This window comes from Mercenaria mercenaria, chromosome 18 (assembly GCF_021730395.1).
Source record: "Mercenaria mercenaria strain notata chromosome 18, MADL_Memer_1, whole genome shotgun sequence".
NCBI classification, from domain to species: Eukaryota; Metazoa; Mollusca; class Bivalvia; order Venerida; family Veneridae; genus Mercenaria; species Mercenaria mercenaria.
The window spans coordinates 46235001-46262159 of record NC_069378.1 but is presented as its reverse complement, the minus strand read 5'-3'; the positions used below and the strand labels follow the sequence as shown (position 1 = coordinate 46262159).

Here is a 27159-nt window from a genome sequence, read left to right as displayed (position 1 = left end):
AGGGCTATAGTTATACCAAAGGTAATTCTGTTTTTGGTATTTTTAAATGAGACAACAAAAAGTATACAACTCATTTTTATATCATTTTAATTCACATTTAATAATACCAGTACAAAGAAAAGTAAAATATAGCACAGTACTAATTTAGAATGCACTAAAATTTCATTCTTATCCAATAATGAACATACGAAAGAGAGAAATAAGGAAGTTTGGGGGTAAAAAGTTTGCTAAAAAATGAAATTTCGCATGCACTGTACAGTATGCAACATGTATATAAAACGCATGTACAACCAATAATATAACAGTCTCTGTGAATGGAATGACACGACTTTTACGAAGAGAATACCAGTCAAAATCTAAATGGCTTAAAGCATAAAAACATTTTTTTGCAAGTACATTAAAAAAAAAAAAAATGCCGAAATTTGCTGAAATGAAGACCAGGAGTATGTTATTTTCGATTTGAAATCATCAATTGAAAGAGTAGTAATAAACATTCTGTGAAGTTAACAAAATATTTACTAATTTCGAAGTTAAAAACATTTTCTACTGTAAAACTACTAAATATGTACAAATTTTACAAAGGGATAAAAACAGTCTGCTTTTCAAACATGTTAAATGGTGTCAGATTTATGGTGCTTGATAAAAATGTTTTGAGGCAAACTGATCTGCTTGAAAATAGAAAAGATGAAATTTGCTTGTAAACATGACAAAATAATGGCCTAATAGTTGTGTGCTTTCCTGGGAAAAGAACAAGTAACACCTGAATATGTTCCTAGTTTTTATCTTTGTACAACCTTTTCAGTTCATCAATGATAAAACTAGAATATGACTAAAGAACACAATAATATAAGATATATATACACAAAACATATAATATACCTGGATGATATTATAAAAATAGTTCATTTTGTTCAATTAAAAAAATGGTCAAAAATATATAAAGTTCAGACAGAAAAAAACACAGTTTAACTGTGAATGATACAATGTTGATCATGATTAAAATAATGACATGGTATTATAATTGGTAAGGTTTTCTTTGATTTTTCTTTGCTTCAGAGACATTACCATTCTTTTGATCAAACTTTTCGGAAAAGAAAAAAAACTTAATGACTGCCAACTCTGATGAAAATCTTTTTAAAAAAGATTACTGTTGCACACCATTTTAAATGTTTTTTTTTCTATTTACAGCTAACACCTTATTTAACAGCGTGCAAAAGTAACAAGATTTCTTGTATGAAAATAAATGCAATAAAGATGACTTTTAAATGTTTAAAATACATTTTATTCATACAAAAAGATCTCGATCTTCAAAAGAAAGATGAAATTCAGACAGTTTGTTCGATCAAAAAAGGTGGTAATACCAACTGTGATAAATGCAGCATAATCTACATTATCTATAACTAACTTTAAATATAAGTACAAAGACGTAAGGGACTGACCAAAATATTTTCTGAAATAAACTGAAAATTTTACCAAGACCTTTAGAATTTTTTTCTAAAAAGTTTCTTCTAAAATTTATTACGATGATAAATAGTTAAAATTCATATCAATATCTTTGTGTTTCCCCTCTTTTTTTTTCTTCATTAATGAATTCAAATTTTACTAAAAACTGGTCAGTTAAGCCCCCCGCAGCATTAGGTTTTGAAACATTTCACAATATATATTGCTCCCATATACAAGTTTTGTCAACAACTCTATATACAAAGGTGAATTAAGCACAAATGCATTGATTAGCCAATTTCACATTAAAACATTTCTGAAGTCTTCACTGTCAATAACTTACCTCGTTTAAACTTTATTCCACTATATAATAATTTTTCCCTGAATTTTTATAAAAAAACTTTCCAAAAGCTATCAATTTCAAAACTGCAAAATTAACAAGCACATACTAAAGTTGCATTCCGACACTATGTCTTAATGTGTCAGAATTTTTTTTTACCAAACTTTCAAAACTGTAAAATATTTACCGATAAAAAATTTTCATCAATGAAATAACCTTTCAACAAAGAATTCTCCAACTTACTGGCAATCAAAGCAAATGATACTCAAAAGGCAGTGTGGTATTGTACAAGATGATGTTTTTCCGACTTCTGTTCTGAAAATGGATATGTGGAGTCCGAAAAGGCAACGTGTTACGTCTGATTACTCTCTGTACATTTCACATCGTCTAGTTTAAAACTATCCATCTGGCTTCATTTTGTACAAAACACAATGACATATAAAAGAATGTCCTAAAAATTTTAAAACCAGAATTAAAATCTTTACACATCTGTTTATAAGATCCAAGTATTTTGCACAGTTGGTAGTCACAGATGTCACTATCAACAGATAATTTCCACAATTTGACACTTGTTATCTCCCTTGAATCATCTCTACGTTTGATAAAAAATAATTCACTGATTAAGTACACAGTTGTCTCCCCTTACAAGTCGGTATCAAACCACTGTTGGGGTAGCCCGCCAGGGTTATCTCCCTGACCTTGTGGGGGCATACCACTGTTGTCCAAATTTCCGAAACTGAGATCGCCGTGAGGTCCAATGTCAAGGTTGTCCATAGGACCATACTGGTTGCCACCTTGGCTACCTAGATCTAAACCCTGCATAGAATCTATAGGCAACTGACTGTCATAACCTGTAACAGAAAATATTTAATTTAAAGTATAATAAATTGAAAATGAGACCATTCAGAAGAAGAATCAAATATCTAAAACAGATCGTACAATTTCCTAACTGCAGTGCAGAAATACAATACCAAATGAAATACAAAAAGAGAGAAGCCTTGCAACAGGAGGACTTAATGCCGTATTTGATATTTCAGCTGTTTCCTCATCCAAACAGCTAATTTATTTTAAATCATATACAACTATAAAGCAAAAGAAGTTTAAAATCTAGACAATATTTCTGGCACAGGTTGGTACCTCTAGTCCTGCTGCAATCTTGTGATAAAAAGTGTTTTACAGAACTCTTGACAGTCTGGCATTTTTTAATAAAAATTCATCAATATCCAACATATAATTTACCTCGGCTCATGTCATGTTGAGACCCGCTCATGTTTTGTTGGCTGCCTGGGTTGTACATTTGATCGTTGGAGCGATATTCATCTTGACCGAAACCAACGTCGTCAAATCCTGGTGGCTGTAAACATCAACAAAACAGACAATGAAAACACACGACAAACAATATCACTTTCATATTTAGTGTAAAATGTAACTAGGCTTTAATCTTTTAACCCTTACCATGCGAAATTTCTATAATGGACTGGTCCATCTTCCAATTTTGGCAGTACCATTTATCACCTGAAGGGGTGTTTACTGAAAATTTGCTGACTGAATAGCGAACAGTGTAGACCATGATCAGACTGCGCGGATGTGCAGGCTGATCTTGGTCTACACTGGTCGCAAAGGCAGAATCAATCGTGTCCAGCATGATAAAGGTTAATAATCCTGACTTCCCTGAATGACTTTAGAAAATTGATTCATTTTGTGAAAAAGATTAATAAGACTTTTCAGAATATTCAAGACACTTTCAATAACAGCACTGAAATGTATTTCAAAATTTTAGTAAATTAATGATAAACATACTGTTCTGAAATTTAATCAACAGTCTTACTCCATACAATCCTCAAAAGCATAAATTAAATAAATTTAGTCTTATTTACGAGAAATGCTCATTCTCTGAAATAATTCTTATGCAGTAAATCAAAAATACTGCCAATCTTTCAAATTTGTACTAAAAGGGATAACTCACATCAGCCCATGCCATATTCTGGTCCCCTCTGAAGAGAGAGCTGGTCAGTTCTACTGACAATCTTTTCTTGTAGTCCTGAGGCTTGTCTTCTGACATACGGAACAGAACAGCAGCCGCGTATGTGGCCACTCCCTCGTTCCTCGAGTGGAGAAGTTCCGTGAGGGGAGCCGTGGCTCCCTCCTGCTCAATGAGTTCGGCACCTTCCTTGTCGGAGGCCAACTCGCAGAGCACACCAGCTGCGACACGCTGAATGTTCTCAACTGGTGAATACAGCAACTGTGAAAAAATAAAATAATTTTAATTCATCAACTAAAACTATTTCAAAAACTGTTACCTTTTTTTTTTAGTTCATTTTGCAAATATTTGCTCTACTGAATATGGAAGCTCAAATCTCTACTGAATACTAAAGCTCCAAGGTATCCCCTCGTAATACCAGGCAGACAGACATCTGGACACATCAGATATTCAGCCAGGGAGTTATAAACATGACTGCATGAACAAATTTACTACACACTGTTTCATACTTCACTGCGTATAACAGTTTTGTCTCATAGGTGCATACATGTAGCTCTCTCATGTAAATATTTACATGGCTGTTTTCCAAATTACAATGCGGTGAAGAAGGATGTACTTTAACAAGTGTTACTGGCATCAGCGCAGTAGATCCTTGAAAACATCTTGCCTTAAAATACACTCTAAAGTAACAATTCTAAAGTTTTCCCAGAATATGAATGAAATTAACACTAATCATTAGTTTACCTGTATGCAGAGTCAGCTACATTTAATTACGTTCTTCATTATTCTATAACATTTTTTCTTTTCCCCCATATTGAAATTAAAATTAATCTAGCAGTTACCTGTACGAAAAGTGGGATACAGTTAAGTCCCCTTATGACGGCTCTGTTATGTGCCTCACGGGCGAGGATGTGAAGGGCACCGACGGTTCCCTCAACGATCTCCTCCATTCTAACGCCATCTACGTAGCCACTACCTTGTCCATTAGAACTGATTGATGCTCTCTGTAAAATACATATACAATGATAAAACTTTCCGTTTAAACATTAGATTTTCAATGACATTTTGAATTAAAATGAACAAGCAAAAAGTAAGCTTTAAAAAAAAATATATAAGATCTACCAAATCATAACTTTTAAAATTTAGAAGAGGGATACCTATGAACAAAACGTGTGAAAAATGAAAGACCTTAGTTTAAAATGACAGAAAGAAATCTAAAAATTTTGTCAATACAGCCAGAAAGCCACTGCAAACAAAACCTATACAGTAATGAGTATTTCCAATTTTAATACATGAAAGATTTGTTTTATTCGAATAAAGCAACAGTGGTGGTGAATGCTTACCCTTTGTGTGTCTTGGTGAGCTCTTATCATCAGCTGTACAATTCTTGGTAGTGCTCCGTGCTCTCTGAGAGGGGCATGGTTGGCTTGGCAGAGTGCCAGGTTACGAATGAGACCGACCACAGCCTTGATCAGTGGCCATCTGCTTGGTGGGTGGAGAAGTTTTACGAGGACTGGGAGACCATAGTGCAAACGCACTGCATTCTGGGCCATCTCAGCCTCATGGTGTCGCGCTGTCAAGTGACGTAAAGCACATACCTAAAATTTATGAAAACAGAGAAACATATTAAGGATTGTAACATAAACTTCCTACACTGGTACTTTATCATAACTGATAACAAAGAAACTGGTAACAATCGTTTGTATTTTTTCTTTACTAAATCCAGGTAGTCTGACATAAACACAGAAATATTTCTGAAAGTTCTGAACAATTTACACGACCTGATTTCATGTACTTCAATTTAACTTATATCATTTTTGTCAACCACATTTATAAACAAGAAAATATCCTTACAATATATATTCAGCTTAGAGGAATACTCTCCAATGCAAAACAAAGATTCAAATCCCATTTAAGCAAATGATAATTTTCCTATTGCTATGTTAATGTTAAACAAAAATGAGGAATAGCACAACATTGTACATACAGATAAAGAAGTTAAACTTACAGCTGGCTCTGTGATGTCCTCCCTGTCTCCAGCTTGCAGAATTGTCCTGACGAGAGCTTCGATACCGCCCACCTGGCACACGATCATCTTGTTACGAATGTTGTTACATGTCAAGTTCGAGAGTATACCAGCAGCGCATGTGACCACGTTGATGTCATTAGACGACAATAACTGTACCAGCATTTGTAGAAGTCCATCTAATGTGTCCTGTCAAATAAACAGAAAAAGCGTTTGAAAATAACTATTTGGTCTTGCTAAAAATAAATCTAACAGATTTCTTCACAATCACTAAACACAATGTCATTTACTTCAACATTCTGCATAATGCACTATTACAACAATCGCTGCAGACTTATCTTCCTTTGAGACAGATTTACTCTTGATAATCAATCTAAAATTACATTTATAAACACAACAAAATAAACACAAAAAGGAGCTTTTTACAAGCTCTCGAAATGTGTCGAGTCATAATGAAATTCATTTTACTTCTTACCAATCGTAAAGAAGTCAGTATCTAAAATGAAATTAAAGGCATACTTACACATTTGGTTGCAGCATCTGACAAGTTTCTCAGTGTCCAGAGACAGTTCTGTACAAGTCTCTGACTTCCATGACCGAGGTGATTGGCCAGGGCCTGCATACCGCCTGAAATACAATGCAAGTTGGGTTTAAACCAGTCTGGCTGAAAAAGTAGCCTGCATTAAAAAAATTTTCTTTCAACAAAATGTTCTAGGAGGCTTTTCATCAATCTCTGAGCACAAATAAAAACCAAACAAGATAAGCATAGAAATATGACCAATCCACTTAGTTGTGACTTCAAAGGCAAAAATAGCTCACATTGTAATTACTATAACTGTTATTTTGGCAAGTCTGAAATTAAATACAGATCTGGCACTCATTTTATAAACCCTCAAAGGACAAAAATCTTTTGAAGTAGATTTGTTTCAAATGTGCAATTATTCTTAAAATGCCAAGTAAAACAAAATATGGTAGTTATGGCATAATGTCGACTTAAAGACATCTTAACATGATATACTGGAAAGTGATTTCATTTTTTTTTAGCATAAAAGTATAGTTTGAATTAAAATCAATTTTTCACGAAACTAGATAATCATACATCAAACAAGATGGAAAACAGGACAGTAGCTTTTTCGTTGTGACATACCAAGTATGAATACAAGTAAACATTTATTGATACATACCAGCTTCAACAACAGCTGGTTTGTTACTGGGACAAACAGACAGAACTTTGAGAACACGAGATGTGGTCCACAGAAGTTTTTCATATGTGTATGATCTCATGAGACGAACAAGTTCACCGGGTCCTCCACTGGCCAGGATGATCAGCTGAAATCATTTGAAAAGATATTTGTAGAATTACACAAAAAACCATACATGCAGAAAAGACAACTTACAGTACAAAATAACACAGAACAAAAGTGCAAGGTGCATTTTTCAACTTTTGGTTGACAAAAGTCTTCTTCTGTTCTTTTCTTGGGAGTTTTGTTACCACAAAATCTAAATAAATTCAATACTTTAATTGCCATTTAAGTCCCAATCCTAATGTAGAGCTCAATTTTTTTCAAACAATGGTGAAGGCAATATTTAGAGCTGATGAAATACCTTTAACATTGAAATGCAAGCTTTAAATAGGCACCTACACAAATATTAATTCGTTCTGGACAAGCGGTATGTAAAATAACAAAACTTTTTTCTATCTCGAGGCCACTCTGATGTGGAGAAATGTTTAAACTTCGCTATACACATTTAACTTGTATTTTGAGAATAAAACTCATTAATCTATGTATCATACCTTGCTTTCCTGGTTTCCGTAAGCAAGAATCTGGAGACAGTCTGTCGTGATTGCGAGGAATTTGACATTGTTCCTCTGCAGGAGAGCTACCATCTTCTGTAAGCCTCCAGCAAGTCGGACCGCCATCTTGGATCCATCTTGGTGCAACAGAAGATTGTGTAAAGTTGTGATTGCGTAGAATAACACCGATTCCATTGGTGAACTGTAAAAATAAACAAATATACTTCTGTGTTCCTTCATTCGAGAAAAACATCTAACAGGTTTATATTAATTGCAGATCGTAAGATTTTAAGTAATGCAGGTATACAAATTACGTTGTTGAAAGTTGCTTTCTAGCCTAGGCTCACTATGCAATAAATTAAGATACATTCCTAGTCCAATACACATACTTTTCCCACTCACTTTTATTTCTGGCCAAATTTCTTTTTAAAAAGTAATCTTCATATGCATAATTAAGTTGTTTCATATTTCATTTATTCTCCAATGCACTCACCTCAGAAGTTTCACTAAAGCTGGTATGCCGCCAGATTTAAAGATGGCCAGGAGGCCTTGTCTGTGATGTGACAGGTTATGTAATGTGCCTGCAGCACATCTTGTTGTCTCTGTATCATTTGTGTTGCTCATGGCACGTACAAGAGCAGCAACCATCTGTGGAGAATTCATAATGGCTGCTCGACTGGCCTCCTTCTTGGACAGCTGGTGAACCATCATGGCCGCTTGGCTAACGACGACCTGATCATCATCGCATAGGAGCTTGGTCAGCTCAGGGATGGCTCGTGTGGCAAGATCTGCATCATCCTGTAAAAATAATTTGAATATTTGTACTTACGACACTATTTTTTGGCATGTGATGGGAACCACATCCAATTTTCAGTGCTGAATCAAATTTCAGCTTTAATACTTAATTTCATTCCTCTCACAAATCTGCTTCAATATCAACTTTTGGCACATGTGTAAGATCGCAGAATTGGATTTTGTTAACGGATTATACTGAAAATGAGTGACAGAAACATTTTGTCCTAAACCACAGAAAATGGGTTACTTTCACTTATGATATCGACCTGAAATATTTTTTTCCTTTTATATGATGAAACACAACCACAGCCCAACATGTTTACATGGACAAAGTAACATTACTGTAAGTTCGAGTTTGGATGTGACACAATAGGTCAAAACTCTGAATGGTGATTTCACATGAGATCTTACTTTTAGCATTTTCATTACAGGATATATTTGTTAGGCTTTGAAACACAACTAGGGTGCAAATTCTTCCAGTAAAATGTAAATTTCACGTTGACTAAAACACCTACCTGATAATTGATAAGGTTAACGACTGCATGTTTCAGCATCTGTGAAGGTTCAGCAAGGCGCTGTACCGCTGTTGGTTGGTCGGGATGAATTTGTGTGGATGGTATTTGGAGGCCCTCCTCCAGGGTCTCGGGGAACATGGCTTCCCGTACACGATGGGAACGTGTCTGGTTTAACTGTTGGTTCATATCTGTTGTAAAAATCATTCAAATAAAGATCTGTGTACAAAACATATTAAAGTTTAATTTTTTTTTGACACTTCTGAAACGTGAATGCAATAACTGGTGGCTGCTCTTTAAACTGACACTGCAATAGGAAAATGCAACCATTTGTTATATTATAGTAACAAGGAAGTGGCAAAGCCGAAACCATTCATTAAATGAAGCTGAAATTCAAGCCAGCTACTAAGGAAAGTTTCTGAGAAAAGCCATTCTTGTAATTTTTTTGGTATGAGAACTGTCCAAGAATTGAAAGTTGGGTGCTATAAAGGACATTAAAACTAATTAGAAGGCATTCAAAAGAATGCTTCAATAACAGACTACTTCTGATAGGCCCTTTCAATTTCAGATGAAGCTTTTTATTCTGGGAGAATGTTTACTAGTCTGATTCTCCTGTTGCTATCTACATCATCAGAGGTCAACTTACCATCAACTTGTTCCTGTGTGAAGCCGGGACCCATACCCTGGTCGCCCCAGTTGAACATCATCCTGGATGTATCCATGTTTTGGTCTGGTTCCTCCATATCATCCACATGGCTCTTGCCACTGAGTGATGGAGCCTGGAAACAACAAACAATGCAGCAAATATGTTAGCAATCTATAGGCTTATGAAGTATTTATGTTAAGACTACTTCAAGGTAGATTTCTACAGACTACCTAGTTTATACCAATACCCGACTGATCATTATTTCACTGCATTCAAAAAAAGGTTTTTAACAAACATTATTCTGAAATTTAGATATTGTCAATCAGTAAATCCAACTATCTTTACTCCCTTGTACTGGTGATACACCAAAGACATGATAAATTTATCTATTTACATAATTTTTTAAAACCTCTACATTCTGTTTAAAAGTATGAATTCTTTTTCACATTTTAACACTTTTTTTAAGGTTTTAAGGTTTTATATATTTTTGTACCTGTGTTGTAGCGCCTGAGTGGATTCCTGAATCTCCCATGTACTGGTTCTGCTGCCACATTAATGTCTGTTGTTGTTTGTTGTCCATCGGCATATCTCCTAGATCCATCATGTTTCCTCCAGGGCCCACTGAAAATATCATAATAATTAGTAAATGGATGGAGAAAAGTTGTATTTGCAAACATTCTCAATAGTTCATCGCCTCAGTGTAAAAACTTCTTCTTTAGATCAATCAAGTATATCACTTTCAGCACATAAGAGATACTTATTAAATAACGACATTAGTTTAGTTCTTTATTATATCAGTTCAATTCTCACATGAAGAATGACAACACCCCAAGCAAAGCTTGAACCCTCATTGGTGAGGGGCAAGTGATTTTAAGTCAGCAACCTTAACCACATAATCATAGAGGCTCCCCATTTAAAAGGTAGAATTTCAGGTCATGTTAGTCAAGTAAATATTAATATTTTAAACTAAGTAAAAGACCATCATAACGTTACCATTTTCCCGATTTTTGTGCTAATGGCTTTCAGTCTACTGTTAACCCTTAGCCTGCTAAATTTCTTAAATGGACTGGTCCATCATTCAATCTTGGCAATACCATTTATTATTCAAAGGGGTGTTCATTGAAAATTTACTAACTGAATAGCGAACAGTGCAGACCATGATCAGACTGCACGGATGTGCAGGCTGATCTTGGTCTGCACTGTTCGCAAAGGCAGATACAATTGCCGTCAGCAGGCTAAAGGTTAATGAACAATATGATTGAATAGAATGCACACACCATACCTTCATTAAGGCCTAATTAATCAAAAAGACATTTATTTGCCATTCTGCAGCTCTGTAATAACATTTCAATCAGCGAGACAATAGAAAAAAGAAAAACATGTACTTACAAGCCCTGGTGGAGGCTGGTTGATTCATATTGTATGTACTCATGGTTATAGATCTCTATGTATGCTCATAGGCTCTGAAAATATACAAGAAATACTCTGTTTAAAACAAAGTTCCAATTTTTTTTAATGTATACAATTTTACAAATATAAAGCCAAGTTCAAACATAGAACAAAATATTTTCCTATTTAAATTATTCACCTTCATTTCCTACATGCAATTCAATCAAAACAAGCAAAAAAAAAAATTAATAATTTAATAAGCATTTAATTATCCGGATTATAAACAAAAGACAACTCTGACAAGCTCAATTATAATCTATCCAATGTAATTAATCCATCGCTTAAATATTAAATTCATTATTTCATGCTTAAAATGTAACATCATTAACAATTCTAACAACCTTGTAATACAATGGAAGAATAATTATTCACATATCCAAAATATTACAATTAATTATAACTTATTATTGTATTTTAAGCATGGTATATAATTATGTAATATTCATTTAACAAAGAAACTTACATGAATAAATAATACGAGATTTACATCCAATTAATTCCAATTTATTAAAATCTGCACTTGTGGTTTTTCTTCGATACACAAAGACAGTGTTGTTTATCTTTAACATATATATATATATATTATACACTATTCAAAATAATTCCAGTTTTTACTCAATTTGAGTTAATCACATTTCAAGCAAATGAGTGAATTATTCCATTACACTGATCTACCACAGTTTACTCAATTGAGTTAATCCACACATTTTGTCAAAACTGCCAGTCATAATAATATTTTTCACACCTCTTTCACCTTCATGAATTTCACATAAAAAATATGACTAAACACAAATCAATACAACTCTTTCCTTTATATCTGAAAAACAGTTTAGTCACCCAGTGCAGTATGCTGTGTGTCAGTCAAATGAACATTGTATTAAACCAGCTTAATCAATATTAACGAACATCCACCCAAGATTAACTTCACATACTAAATATCCAATACAGATTTTCCTTTGAAACTTGATAGGTCAAATTAAACTCCAATTTCACTAATTAAAAACTTTAAAACACATGTACACACTATGCCTTCTTACAACCTGACACACTTCTTCCAAACTAAATATATTTCAGTAAATTAGAGAAATTTCTACAACTCGATCAGTAATGATCTTATCAATTATTATTATTGTAGAATTTTATCAGAACCATCAGTTTATTTTCATAACGTTTGACACTTCAGGTATGCTACAATTCAAACATGTCACAACTGTATAAAGAAATACAACCAGTGTTACTATCAGTTTAAAAATCTGACATTGCCCTTTGTAAACACAGACACATTTATGACTTTACCCAAGCAGAAATTTGTGTATTACAGGTTTAACAATCTTACCTGTTAAACGTTTTACAGGTATTAATTTTGGTAGTAATTCTTTCAAAAGTGGTAATTTTTATGTGAAAATTACATAATATTTCTCACAAACATTGGTATCAACAATATTATTCTGTGTAACTGGCAAGATTTGCATCTTCTTACGCAAAATAACACTAATCATGCCACCCCTACGCTGAATGTAGAATGAACTATTCCATCATGACACCTGCCACTTCTGACCTACCTGTCATTAAATAATGGGGTGTGCCAACCGGTTGAGACATTAATAAACAGCAATCTACACTGACATGGGGGCGCAGAAAGGAAGTTAGAAGGAAGAGAACACTCAAGGTTTTTTCCCACACATCAAAGGCAAAGTCAAGTGTGGTAATATTTATGTAATTTCTTGCTGACAAAATAAAATGCAGTCAATACATAACACGGTATTCCTTGTGGTGTACAGTACCAAAAATAAATTGCTATAAAGCAAACAAAAACATCAACATTCAAGGAAGTTACAGAGGTCATGGTTACAGAATTCAGTAAAATCTCAGACTGCATCCCTACAATTGGTCTATTTCAAGACACGAAACACCATCCAACAAGTTACAACACAGCTACATAGCGACCAAGTCATGTCCTGCCGTTGCTGGGTATTCAGTGATAAACTTTGAATGAAGAGGTTAGTTGTTCAAAGACCAGCTACTAGTTTGAGACCAGTTTTCCCTGGACAGCTAATTAAATAAGTCACACGATTAAATCAAATACGCCTCACAATTTGGCAATAAAACAAACATCAACAAGTAAACAAAACTACTCAAGTGGAGTCAGGAGTGATCGGCTCCCTGGTAGCTGGTAGGTCACTCAGTGCCCTGCAGTCACTATCAATTTTGAACCTCATCAGCCCGCCAACATCCCTACCTAACCCATTAATGGGACTGCATCAATCCCACTTTTTATCCTTTATTTTCATGGTAATAATATTGATGCAATCAATTCCATAACCTTAGTACGAAACCATAAAATTCCATCAAGTTATTTTTACGATCTTGGGAAACATGTTCTAGTACTGGAAAAACATGGAATTGGAACTTTTATCAAAGGAAACTGGAGACTGTTTTAGTGCAATTAGCAAATTGTTTTTACTGTTAGAATCAGCAGCTGTGAAATAACCTAACAGAAAAAGAGACCTGTATTTTCCAAAACACATGTATGAGAAATAAATTCAGAACAGAAGACATTTTAGGCACACTGTTTACTGAATATTTACAGAACATATATTATAGAAAATTTAGGAAATCCAGGAACACCTGGTTTTCTTGGTTTTGTGCAACAAAATCTTGTCACTGGCAAGTGTATTCACCAATTTCATAAAGCAAAAGTGATTATTCAACTGAAACAAAATCTGTCCAAGAATCCATTTCTTACAGAAGGAATACATCTTCATTAAGTCCAATCATTCAGTATTGTCTTAACCTTTAGCCTATGGCAGCAAGTGATTTTACCTTTGCGACCAGCACAGACCAATTAAGATCAGCCTGCACATCTGTGCAGGCTGATCATGATCTGCACTGTTTGCTATTCAGTCAATAAATTTTCAGTGAACACCGCTTTGAATAATAAGTGGTGCTACCCAAACTGAATGATGGACCAGTCCATTTTAGAAATTTAGCAGGGTGAAGGTCAATTCATTGTTTGCAAGTATTTTGCTTCCATTAGATGTTTGAATTTTTAATCTGGCGTGCCGAATGATGAACACTGATTTGCTGTATCTACTTCCGGAAGTTATTATGAGGATGCATGCTCATCAGATTTAAACAAAAGAAATAAATTAGAGGTTAATCTTGGGATTCTGATGAAGCTTTGATGGATGGGAATCAATTGAGAAAACTCCGCATCCAGATAAGCAACCTGTCTGAAGCCTAATCTGAACCGGCAAGTTCAGTTCTGCACGATCACAGAAAAGTGGGTTGGAAGGGGCCTTTCGAATTTTCGTATCTAGACTTGCTTTATTCAAGTTTGTAGACACGTTTCTTTAATGGTCACCAGAAACCTTATAATAAAACAATTTCTCTTCAAGCTCTAATAGTTTAAGCTGATTTTGACATATGTCATGGAAACAAATTATATTCCAATCCACTTACCCATGTAATTATAGCCCTATATATCTTTTCATCTGTCACTTTGACCAATTAGTTTCAACACATTAAACTTTTATTCAATTGGTCTAAATTAAATTTACGCCCCCTCAGGGTACCTCAAGATTACAAAAGGTGCATTTATCAGGTAACCTGTCAAAGGTATTAACTGGGGGAGATTCTCAAAGCGATACAGGTAAATCACAAAATAAGTCTGGGTATCCTGAGAATTAATCCTCTGTAGCAAAAGGATGGCAGCTCAATAAGATTACCCAATCATGAGCAACCAAATTACTGAATACTAAAACTGTATACCAGGCTACTTAAAATTCTGTTTTGAACCATTTTGAACTTTCCCCTAAGAAAAATACCAAGTGCAAACAAATTACTGAGCTGACATGTGTGGAGTTTGGATTATAACAAGGGAAGCATAGAAGAATGGTTTAAGTGGGATATTCTTCTCCAGTAGTTACATCAGTGTATCAGTAAGTCCAATGAAAGTGTCAACATTTTTAAGATGGCAGTTTTATGACCTGTGAAACTGCATTATATATGACTCTGCTCTGCAAAGTCATATTACACCTGACTGTTACCTTATTAAAGGTGTGGGAGACTAAGTATGAATGACACTTATTTTCTGAAATTGTTTTTATAAAAAATTGTGTTTATAAAAAAAATTAAGTGGTGATCGGATACAGCAGTTTATCTAAAGATGACACATTTGTGAAACTTTATAATTCTCTGCATGTGACTGACTCAATTACAGTATAAACTTCCCTAAACAAATCAGAGGTGAAGATCTTATCATGTAAGTCATCCTGCCCCAGTAGAGAACAAGCTCTTTCAAGTTCGTGATTCAAGCTTAAATACCAACTTTCTAAAGCTTAAAATGTCCTTTTCCTTTAGACTTAAACCCTTACCCTGATAAATTTCTAAAATGGACTGGTCAATCATTCAATTTGGGCAGTGCACTTAATATTCAAAGAGGTGTTCACTGAAATTTTCTTGCTGAAACCGAACAGTAGAGACCATGATCAGCCTGCACAGATCTTGGTCTGCACTGGTCGCAAAGGTAAATCATTTGCCGCCAGGTATAGAACTTGGCATTCAAATAAATCTCAGGCCCAACTTTCCCTGCCCCTTAAGTCATGATCTATTAATCTTTCAGTGCAGGTAAAAATAACCAGATGCTCTCCCTTTTTAAGAGTATGTTTCAGCTAGTGCCTGTAAACTTCACAACTCTGTATGTATTTCTGCATATATAAAGTCCCCCAGTTATATACTCATATTGGAGACCCCTCCAAAGAATATTAAACACTCTAAATTCTAAAAGCTACCTCAGCAGTCTGTTTTCTCTTGTATTAGAACTTAGAAGATATATGCTATTGCTGACAAAGGTTTCAAACAAACAAAATCCTGGTTGAGCTCAAGAAATACAACTTTAAATTTTTTCTACAATATTGTTAAATTCTGTTATGAAGATTTGAACAGTGTCAGGTCAAAGTCTAAATTATACAAGTCTGTTAAAAGACGCTCTTTAGAAAGTTGTGCCAGTCTGAGTAAATTTTGAACAGATTCACTCATTCAGTAATGTTAATTATTCTCTGAGATACAACAATCTTCAAAAAGTTCAATTATATATTAAAGAAAAAAACTTTCAAGAATGGATATCAAGTTTATTACCAACAAAATTGTTCATACTTACACATGAGCAAATCCATTATCAGAAAAGAATTAATCCAATAAACAAAACAAACTGAACACAGCGATTTTCCAATCTAAACAATAACAAGGAATTCTGTAAAACTGTTTATTTGTTTATTCAACCTACTCCTCTAACTCTTCACAAAGTATGTAATAAATTTTCTACATTTTGTATATGACTCATTATTATAAAAACTTAAAATGCCCTCACTGTATTTTGAGGCACTTACAATATTTCAACCATAAATTAATTTCTCAAGTGTCACACTTGTACAATACACAAAAAGAGGATTAAAATTACATACTAGAAGTTTACATGCTAAGCTTGACAGGGCATAATACATTCTCTACATGTAATTTAATACACTGCTGTAAAATGGTAAAATAGTTGAGATAATAAATTAATGTAATGTAAACTGAAGGTACTTTACTTACCGGTAATTTTTTTACAATGGGACTAAAGTCTGAGTGGTAAAAAGTTAGTTTTGACTGCATTTTTTATTTTTATATTCACAAAAACTCTATTGGCATGTATTATATTTATAAAGGTATAAATGGAATCACGAAAAATGCAAATTTCCCATCTCGGGCCTACATACTGCTGCCTTCTAATGGCAATGCAAACACGTGTACACTGTAATACATGCAGTTATGAATATTACATGACTCAATACTTGAATAAAATTTTTGCAAAGAATTAGCAAAATATGTGCCACGGGGATGGAGTTGCTCGTATACATTTATTTATTAATTGTCAAATAGTCCTTTTTGAATCCCAATTTATAGGGGTGTAACGATACATCGAACTATCGATGCATTGCAATACTAAGTGTCCCGATAGCATGCATCGATAGAAAAGTCACGATCCAATAACAATCGCCGATAGTTCCTTCAACAATCGATAGTTTCGATAGTTTTGAAATTTTAGTAAATACAGAAATAATTTATAATTTATAAACCAAGAAACAGAGCCAGCTTTCATTTGCGCCTCGGAAAATGTTTACGTCTCCATTTCAATAATTACCCTCAGGGAAATTTAAAAACTACCATAAATGACTGAGAAGTCTGGGAGATAATTAATAAATTTAGTTTTTTTGAAACTTTGATTAAATATGTTTAAAAAACCTGTTAATTTAGATGAGAAAATGTACTATGGACATGGAGAAAGAAGGCTATTTGTATTATACAGCAAACTGTTCGGTAGGGCCCTTCATTTAGTGCTGGTACACCTTAATCCAATCCGTTAATTTTCTTTCTTTTTCGATGCTTTGGGTTATTGAACATTTTGGGACATTCGCAACAAAATGGCCGATCGGTTTGAGTTACCTTGCATAGGTTTATTGTTTTACTTATTTTTTTCCAAACCCATGGAAGGCAAGAAATATTTATGTTAAAATTTTTTTCTGTCCGTTTCAGTTATACAAACATCTCAATGTGTGTTAACAGGAATTATAAACAGTGCCGTTTTTTTTCACTGAAACAATGCCAGTTGGTAACTTTACTGTAAAAAATTTATGATGGCTGATAACTATTGCAATGTATCGAAATTTAGTAACCTGCAATAGAATAGTATCGCAATAGTTTTTAAGCAATATCAATAGTATTGCAATAGTCAAAATTGGCCTCAATAGTCACCCCTACCAATTTATTTTACAATGTCATTTTCCATTAAAATTTTCTCTTTTTTTATAACATTTTATTTTAAGAAAATTTCGCTTGTAGATCATTCAAAAGATCATCCATTGAAACGCCAAAAGACAAACATTCACTATGCCATCGTTTGCATCAAGATCCAATCAATGCAGATGTATATAGTTTTAAACAAGAGCTCCGCCAAGCGGGGCAATATACGCCCGAAGGGTTATATCAGAGGATGGGATCAAAATTTAAAGAACTTGATTGTTGATGCCCAAAGGACAGGAACAACAAAGGGGAAGTCCACAAAAAAATCAGGCTTATAAAAAGCTCATGTAACATTTGCCTCAAGGAATCTGACTGGAAACATAATGTTTAGCACTATTTTCCAACATTATTTCAGTTATGCTTAGGTCAACAGTTAACCTATCCACAAGTTCAGTATCCGTAGTAACATTTTTTTCATAAGCGTCAACTTCTGCACATGAATCAGAGGTGAAGGACAAATTATTTCAGGCAGAATGTCTTTTATCACCACACAGACCATACACCTTACCCAAGGATCGAACTCACGACCCTGTGGTAAGCAGATCTAAGATCTCCCCATTACTGCCTTTAAGTTTACATAATTACACTCGCAACCTGTGTAGAGGCAGTTCAGCACAAAGACATCTTGATTACTCTGACAGAAAAGTACCTAGAAATGCAAACAAAAGGGCCAAGATGGCCCTAGGTCGCTAACCTAAGAAACAAACCATAACAGTGTAAAACATGTTTGACCTAATGATTTCATGGAAACAAATATTCTGACCAATTTTCATTAAGATTGGACCAAAAAACTGGTCTCTTGCGATTAAACAAGCATTGTCTTAGATATGACCTAGTGACCTAGTTTTTGACCCTAGATGACCCATGTTCAAACTCGACCTAGATTTTATCAAGGCAATCATTCTGACCAAAATCTATGAAGATCATTTGAAAAATACAGCCTCTATCACATACACAAGTTTTTTCTTTGATTTGACCAAGTGACCTAGTTTTTGACCTCCGATGAACCAATTATTCAGGGTTTCAGAAATCTGCAAATTTACTGGTAGCCCGAACATTTTAGTTTATTCGGCACTGACCATTTTGGATTATTTGCTAAGTGCTTGTATACTAATGTCTACAGTTGGGATGGAATGCTTAAATTAATATAGGGTTTCTTAATTCTAGCTATATGCATGTTATTGTAGATTTTGTTCTCTAAAATAGCAATTACAAGTATCATCTGACACTAAATTTTTCTCATTTTTTTCATTTTAGAAGATAAAATTATTTAAATTGGGAATTCTTCTCCCTCTAATTATTGTTATAATGACAAGCATAAACAGAGGTCAGTCAATTTTTATAAATTTGCAAATTCCTTATTTAATATTTGCAATTTAGCTTATAAAATCATTTTAAGTCGACAAATAATTCAGTCTGATTCTTAACATCTTTTAAAAAGCAGTTTGATAAAAGGACTAAAGCCGAGTAAATTGCGTTTCTCTTTTTTCTTGTAACTATGTAATTACGTATCCGAATTTATGTTTCTCCGAAATCAGGTATAGTTTCTGACATGAATGCGTCAATTTTTGCTAAATTATTGTCGATTTTTGCATTCTGTACAAGTATTTACATTAAAAAGCATATAGTCGATGTAAGCACTTAACTTAATCGAATATCAGATTCTACTTGATAAATATGGAGGTCAGCAAAAACGAAAGTACACTTTGGCAGGTGGCGGTAAGATGACGTAATTTTCAGACTGGTTTGCCAATTGTTTTGAACACTACAGGTCAGCAACTTGGAAGCTTTTGGATCAGTCTAAAACCTTGTGTGCACAGGTAAACATTTGCCCAGGGGTACAATTAAAAATGGTCAATTGTTTGCCGACTGTGACAATAGGTCATAAGATAATTAATGCCTCTGGCGTGTATTACTCGATAAACAAGGGGATTATGTGAAACTGTCAAAGTTATGCATGAAGACTAGGTTATTGATTACCGGGCTACTCGATATAGAGTTTTAAGGTAGGCCGACGGGCACGCTCTGAAAATATTTAATAGCCAGACAGAATTTTCTGGTAGCCCCCGGGCTCCAGACATGGGATTTCTGAAACCCTGATATTTAAACTTGACCTAGATTTCATTAAGGCAATCATCCTGACCAAATTTCATAAAAATCAATTGAAAAATACAGTCTCTATTGCAAACACAAGATTTTTCTTAAATTTTACCTAGTGACCTAGTTTTTGAACTCAGATAACCCATATTCAAACTCGACCTAGATTTCATCAAGGCAATCACTCTGACCAAACTTCATGAAGATCAATTGAAAAATACAGCCTCTATTGCATACACAATGTTTTTCTTCGATTTGACCTAGTGCCATAGTTTTTGACCCCAGATGACCCATTTTCGAACTCGGCCTAGATTTTATCAAGGTTAAATCATTCTGGCTAACTTTCATGAAGACCAGTAACTGTTGAAAAATACAGCCTCTATTGCATACGACGAGGTTTTTCTTAGATTTGACCTAGTGACCTAGTTTTTGAACCCAGATGATCCATGTTCAAACTTGGCCTAAATTTCATCAAGGTAATCATTCTGACCAATACTCATGAAGATCAATTGAAAAATACAGCCCCTATCGCATACACAAGATTTTTCCTTGATTTGACCTAGTGACCTAGTTTTTGACCCCAGATGACCCATTTTAGAACTAGGCCTAGATTTCATTAAAGGTAATCATTCGGACCAAATTTCATGAAGATCAGTTCAAAAATACAGCCTCTATCACATACACAAGCTAGTGAGCTAAAAAACTTCACTAGCAGCACTCCATAACATCAAATATTAGATTTCTGCAAATGCAGTCAACAGCTTAAATCTGTATGATGTTATAGTCCAGAATAGCAAATGTTGCCCCTCTGTTTGTCTGCTTATTGTCTTAAAACTATGCAAATAGTATACAAAATGGTATTATCAGCCCAGTTTAAAATGTAGAAATAATGTATCTTTTACCATATTTCTGAAGCCGACTGTACCATAGTATAGACAATGATACAATACGGGTATTTAGTTATCTCCATTGTGTTCAAATCATGGCCTCATCATTCTTGAAATAAAGTAGGCAATTATATCCATTGAAATCATACAGTTACAACTTATAAAAGTACCTATGCAGACATAAAATGGTGGTGCAGTCATATACATGACAGGAAAGTTTGATGTATACAAGAAACTAAGACTCCCATGTTTACAGATTTTTGTGAATGCTTACACAATTTTTCAAACAGGAAACGATACCATTTAATTATTGTCTTCAGACATTACTCTGACTGGCTTTTCCCCTTCTACAGCCATGACAGCTGGGACAAAAAATCGTAACTGCACTATTTTCACGGAAAATTTTGTAACATTTTTGCTAGTTCAGGCAGTTTTGACATTTCCGTGCCACATTTGGCACTGCCTGGTGCGATTCCATTGCAAAATGGTACAATTTATTGCAATCAAATCAAATATAGCACTGCAGACAGCCTTCTTACATGGTAAGGTTCTGAAGTTTTGAAGTTTATTTCACAAATGTAAAACAATCTGAATATCAAATTATTTTGACTAGGGGACTTGTGGAAGAGGGGACCCGTGTATTTTGAGGTACGGTGTAGAAATCATGCAGCATGGCATCAAGTCTGTGAATGAAAAACTGTGGGTAGTCAAAATAATTCGACGTTCAGATTGTCTCATATTTTTGACAGGCAATCTAAATGTCAAAACTTCGAAGGACTAAAATAATGGAGGATAAATCACAGCGCAGTCATGTAAAGCTAGGGTTGGATATCATTAAGAACGAAGCGGTCCGATACCGACACCAACGAAACGATACGGTATTTTTAATGATACCGATACCATGCTTTGTAGTACATCACATAAGCAGTGACTTGCTTAGTATTATATACACCTATGTAAGTAGATATACATGAAAATTTGCTGTGATAAATAAACATTTTAAGTCTGTTAATGGAATGTTGTATCATTAGATTATGAAAGAGTAAAAAATAAACATTTCTTACAGACTAGTTTTCCAAAATAAAAATCTAGAGTAGATACCTCGCTCACTATGCAATTTAAATCTAGAATACACTCACTGTAGTAATGCTTTTAAAGCTCAGTACCCGTCTAGAACTGTTAAACTGAAAAACTTATTAGCTTTCAAATTACCCCTCTAACAAGTCAGACCCCATTTTCACTCATAATAATCTTCGACTAGGTTGACTAGTAATGTTTTTAATGTGAAAAAACTTTGCACACATTTAAATTGAACAATAACCTTCAAAACACTTCAAACAACCAACATTCCAACAATAACATTATTTCTAATGGTTCGCCAAAACCGATTATTTGTTTACGTAGGTTACAGCTTAGTCTCGTAACTTTTTATTTACACAATGTCGATTGTGTTATTACGCTATTTGCTTAAATTTCTGCTTTATTTTGCCGCAGATTTTGTAAGAATTTTGTTTTTACTTTTATGGAAATACCGAAATAGGAACCAGTTCTTTTCGGTATATACCGGTACTTTTCAAAGTGATTATTCGGTATTGCACCGATACCGGGAACCGGCATCCAACCCTATGTAAAGCTATTGGTTTTATCGCTTGCGCATATAGGCGTGTAGACACACAGTAAACGGGTAAATGTTAATCGTGTACAGTACATAAATCGCTTTAACTCGCCAGAAAATTTGTAATTTTGGATATTATTTGATAATGTAGTTCTAAAAATAAACATCGGACTTCAATGTTTTACGATATTGACATTTCATATTAGTCCAATGTCTTATCAAAGTTATGAATTTCCCAGTAGAGCTTTACGCAAAAATTCTTCTGGAAGGTTTTACAAGTTCATGGTGGAAGTGAGTAAAAACCGATAGCTAAATACCAACGCATCCTTTGAACATACTGTCTTACTGAAAATATTGAAGATCTGTCCCCACTTTGAACATAAAATTTCGCAACACAACACAAAACTGTCAAATCTTCTTTTAATAAAAAATGCTTTAGACGAAAAAACAATCTCACGGTCGGCTTCGAAAAGAAATGCGTCCCGTTACTAACGTACATTGTCTATGTTGTATGCATATGTTTATAACTGATGGATGTGCCCAGCATTTATTGGTTGTAATTTAATTAAAAGTTATTTAAATAAGTTATAAGTTCGTATCAAAGCACTTTAAAAGGCTAGTCCACATGCATTCGGCGGTACCAATGGTTAAATAGTGGCCGCAGATTTTTTACAGTTGAAGGACATTTGCCCTCAATGAAACAAGAGCTGTCAGTGGACAGCGCGATCGACTATTCTCAGTGCTTGATAGTATAATATAAGCAACGAGTAAAACTTTAACATTACAAGTTGAAAAGGGGCCGTAATTCAGTCAAAATGCTTGATAGAGTAGCCTCCTCCTTTTTACAGACTGGGGACTGGATGGTAAACAAGTACGTAAAATATGAAAGCAATGTATCTCAATGGACTAATATTTGGGGTGGTACGCAAACTTTAACATTTGTGTGACGCTAACGCTCGCGTCGGGGCGAGTAGGATAGCTACCCTATAATTTCGATAAAACGTCGGACTATAAATTATTAAATGTCAAAAAAATCGTAAAATATTGAAGTCCGACATTAATTTTAGAACTATCTGCTTCCAATGAAGGTGGAGGGGGAAAAGAGTTCATTTAAAATCACCTGCGATTTTGAGTTAACTTAACTTCTGCATTAATTCATACATCCAGTCCATAATTTACGGACTGAAAGAGTGCGGAAGTCTACATTATGTTTGTAATGTAAAACTTTCAGAGACTTGTAATAGACAATTAGATCTACGGCCTGGTGCACAGTAAAGTGCCCAATTCAGCAAAAAATCATGTACATAGCCCCATCTTTCAAACAATGCTGAAGAACTATGAAAAAAGTTTATTAATAAGGGATGATACAGATGTAGATGTGGAGGTGAACATTTATCATGGGAAAAATTTAGAAATAAAGTAGTGCGACAAGTTTAAGTAGGGAAAAAATTTGCCATTTTTGCATTGTAACGGGTTAGCATCTAAAATTTCATCATTTTTGTAACGCTGTCTGACAGAAATTTGTTCTTTTTTACATCTTCACAAATTAACTTTTTGTGAAAGAAAAAATCTTTGCTTTCATTTGATATATAACATCATGTTCTCCCGTATTTCTTGTTTGAGATCATGGTTTGAACCAACGTTGTATGGATGTAACGCCCTAGAAATCTGAAAATTTCTTTTACTTAAAAAAGTGAAGAAAAAAAATAGTAACTTTTGGTGCTAGAAATGTGGGATGGCCTTTAAAAAGTTTGAAAAATATGTAAGTTGAAATAGTCAAAGTAGCATTTCTGTACATCAAGTCTATAAATAAATATAGCCGAATATCTCATCAAAAGTTAGTTTGTGACAAAAAATCCGTAATGTCCGTCCCCCTACCATAAACTTCATTAAGTGTTTTTAAAACTAGAAATTTGCAGCCCCATTTTTATTACATAGATGACATGAGTAACATTTCCAAAAATTGTTGAAATCAATCAAAACAGTTTTTTTTGATATTGACAAAGTGTAAAAGTTATATGTAATGTCCGTCCCCGTAATGTCCGTCCCCACTTATCATTTTATTTTAAATGTTGTATTATATTGTTATTTTCTATCAAATTCAATTTCTTTTATTTTGATTTACCAATAAGAACTGAATTTTTTTTAAAAAAAGCATTTAAAAATCAGTAAAATACATTATTTTGTGACATTTTTTCCTTAAAAACACAGTGTGTGTAAAAAAAAGTCAAAATTTATTGAAATCTTTAGCAAAATGAATCAGTTTCATACATGAATTTTACTTTCATATAAAGAAACTCATGAAAAAAAAGTGAAAAAAGACTAATGGTTATATATAAAAGTAAAACTTTGCCAAACATTATCTATAAGACATTTAAAGTGTTGGGGGACGGACATTACATTTTTTTACTAAAACTACATGTTTGAAAAAAGTAAGTAGAATTTTTAGTCTTCTGTCTTCTTGAAATTTATAGTGTTGTAATTCATAGGTTTTAACAAACATATCCATGCCCACCTTTTGTCCCTTAGTCATTAAAAAACGTTTTGAAATGTACCATACTGTTTAAACACTTGATCCCCTCCCTAAATGCCCCACTGTATATTTCTTATCTTTTATATTTTCTCTTACATTTTCATCAACACAATAAAGGGTCATAAGATGCATCAAAATCAATTCCTTAATTAAAAAAAAATAATTAATTAGTGACCCATTGAGATGGCAAAAAACATGCCATAAAAACAGGGTGGCCATAGAAGATCACAAAATCACACTTTCTAACAGGGTGCCAAAAATTACAAGGGACCATAAAACCCTAAACTGGATCTTAATTGATCATTATGGAATCTTTACCTAAAACAACACTCTTTGATGTAAGTGTTATAATCCAGTGTATTGTATACAATTAAAACCCTAGTAAGGATATATATTTTGCCTTTTTTTTCCAAGGACTTCCCCTTTTAAAAAAGTATTATATTAAATTAAACCATGAAAAATAAAAGACTGGTCAATTATACAAACAAGTATACAAAAAAAAAACAATGTGTTGAAGTGTTATATTTTTTCAATCATAGACAAAACATTATTATGTTATCATTATTTTTTTGTACCATTAACACAGCACTGATAGAAAACTGAACTGATACAGTAATGTTATGGTCATCTACATTTAAAAATGCTTGTATTCTACTGGAAGGTTGTTAGATATGGATTATTTTTTTGGGAATGCTGTACTGCATGTATGATCTTTGAAACAGAACAGTACTTGCATATATATGATAATATGCAGTAAAGAATTGATTGTAAAAACTGATTTTGACAAATACTGTTAATACTAGCAGAATACTTTTTGAAAATTAGTAAAAATGAAATATTCAATCTTGCTCGCTTTTTAACTGCTATTTCAATGAATGTTGAAATGAATTTCCTTTATCATTTAGTAAAACCATTTTTTTATATTTATAGACATATTACCTATTGAAATGACACAAATGTTTCCCTTTGTTAAGAAATTTGAATTTCAGGTAATTTATGTTCCAAAGTAGTTATAAAAGTGAACCAGTCATTTTATGTAATGTCCGTCCCCCGTTTCCCGCACTATTTTTATGATATTTCTGCTTAAATGTAATATAAATAAGAGTATTTATATTTCTACTTTTTTGTTTGTATTAATTATTTGCTTTAAAGGTGTTTTCCTGCTGTAAATGTTCATTTTCCAAATTTTATATTAAAATGAATTTTACAATTAACAGAAAATAATCGTAAATTTCAAAGAATTTAGCTATTTTTTAAAAAAAAATGGAAAAGCAAGGAGTTAGGCTTATATTTTCTTTTTCTGTGACCTCAAACTATTAGAAAATACACATAAAAGAAGTGGTTTTGCATAAAACATTTACAGTAGGAATCTAATTTGAATGACAGTGAATGTCCGTCCCCAACCGACATGGCAACTTAAATCCCCTTTTTTGAAAAAATTCCCAAAAAGGTTTTCTATTTGGGGACTGATCCTTGTGCACAACATGTTGAAGAGTAGAAAAAAGGTATTTTTTAAGGGGAAGTAAAAACTTTATTTTTTGACTTAGATGCTAACCCAATTGGGCACTTTACTGTGCACCAGGCCCTACCTCTAAAAAAAAGTTATTTCTTAAAGTGGAATTGCAGGAATTGATGACAAATTTGTAGGATGAAATAAAATTTGTTCTAGGGACGAGTTATTTTCAACACATATGTCAAGTCCTTTGCACAAAGAACGAGAAATTGTTAACGGACTTATCCCTGATGCTTGCTTGGGGATCTGGGAAGGGAAAATTTATATGCCATCCCCCTCCCCTAAACACTGAACATGGAAATGTCGAACAGAGCACATGAAAAAAACTCCGGATAAACAAGTAACAGTTATTTTTAAGTTCATGGAAACTATGTGAAATACAAATAAAACATGCAACATTCTGAAATGATGATTCACTGTAAAATACACACCTAAAAATAGTCGACTCGCCCGAGTTGAACAAAAGCCTGTTCCAAATAAAAGAAATTTGCTACTAATTTATGCCATTTTCTGCTTAAAAAATAGGACTTACCGTAAGCAAATGCTTTGGCGAACCATAAGCTTTCTCTTTAAATTAATATATAAGCGAAACTATAGAGAAATCGACTGTCAATTGTGCGAAATACTTTGGATAGCCTGTTCAAATTTCCAAGATGGCGAGCAGTCAATTAAAGCTACGCATGCGCA

General features: G+C 33.7%; 1 protein-coding gene across 3 annotated transcripts; it reads right to left on the bottom strand.

The window, feature by feature from the left end:
• Positions 1-70: 70 nt before the first annotated feature.
• Positions 71-27159, bottom strand: LOC123539017 (catenin beta-like). 3 transcript variants are annotated; one of them, XM_045323478.2, is made up of 15 exons: positions 27005-27159; positions 10925-10998; positions 10029-10156; positions 9536-9668; positions 8893-9080; positions 8076-8380; positions 7583-7784; positions 6972-7116; positions 6311-6414; positions 5770-5976; positions 5105-5359; positions 4604-4765; positions 3747-4022; positions 3020-3134; positions 71-2631 (listed from the first exon to the last, which is right to left on the bottom strand). In XM_045323478.2, the coding sequence occupies exons 2-15, from the start codon at positions 10965-10967 to the stop codon at positions 2423-2425; spliced, it is 2472 nt and encodes an 823-aa protein (XP_045179413.1). In that variant the 5' UTR covers positions 10968-10998; positions 27005-27159; the 3' UTR covers positions 71-2422. The 3 variants fall into 3 exon arrangements, with proteins under 3 accessions (XP_045179413.1, XP_045179414.1, XP_045179415.1); XM_045323479.2 differs by lacking the exon at positions 27005-27159 and adding an exon at positions 16146-16296; XM_045323480.2 differs by lacking the exon at positions 27005-27159 and adding an exon at positions 11448-11670.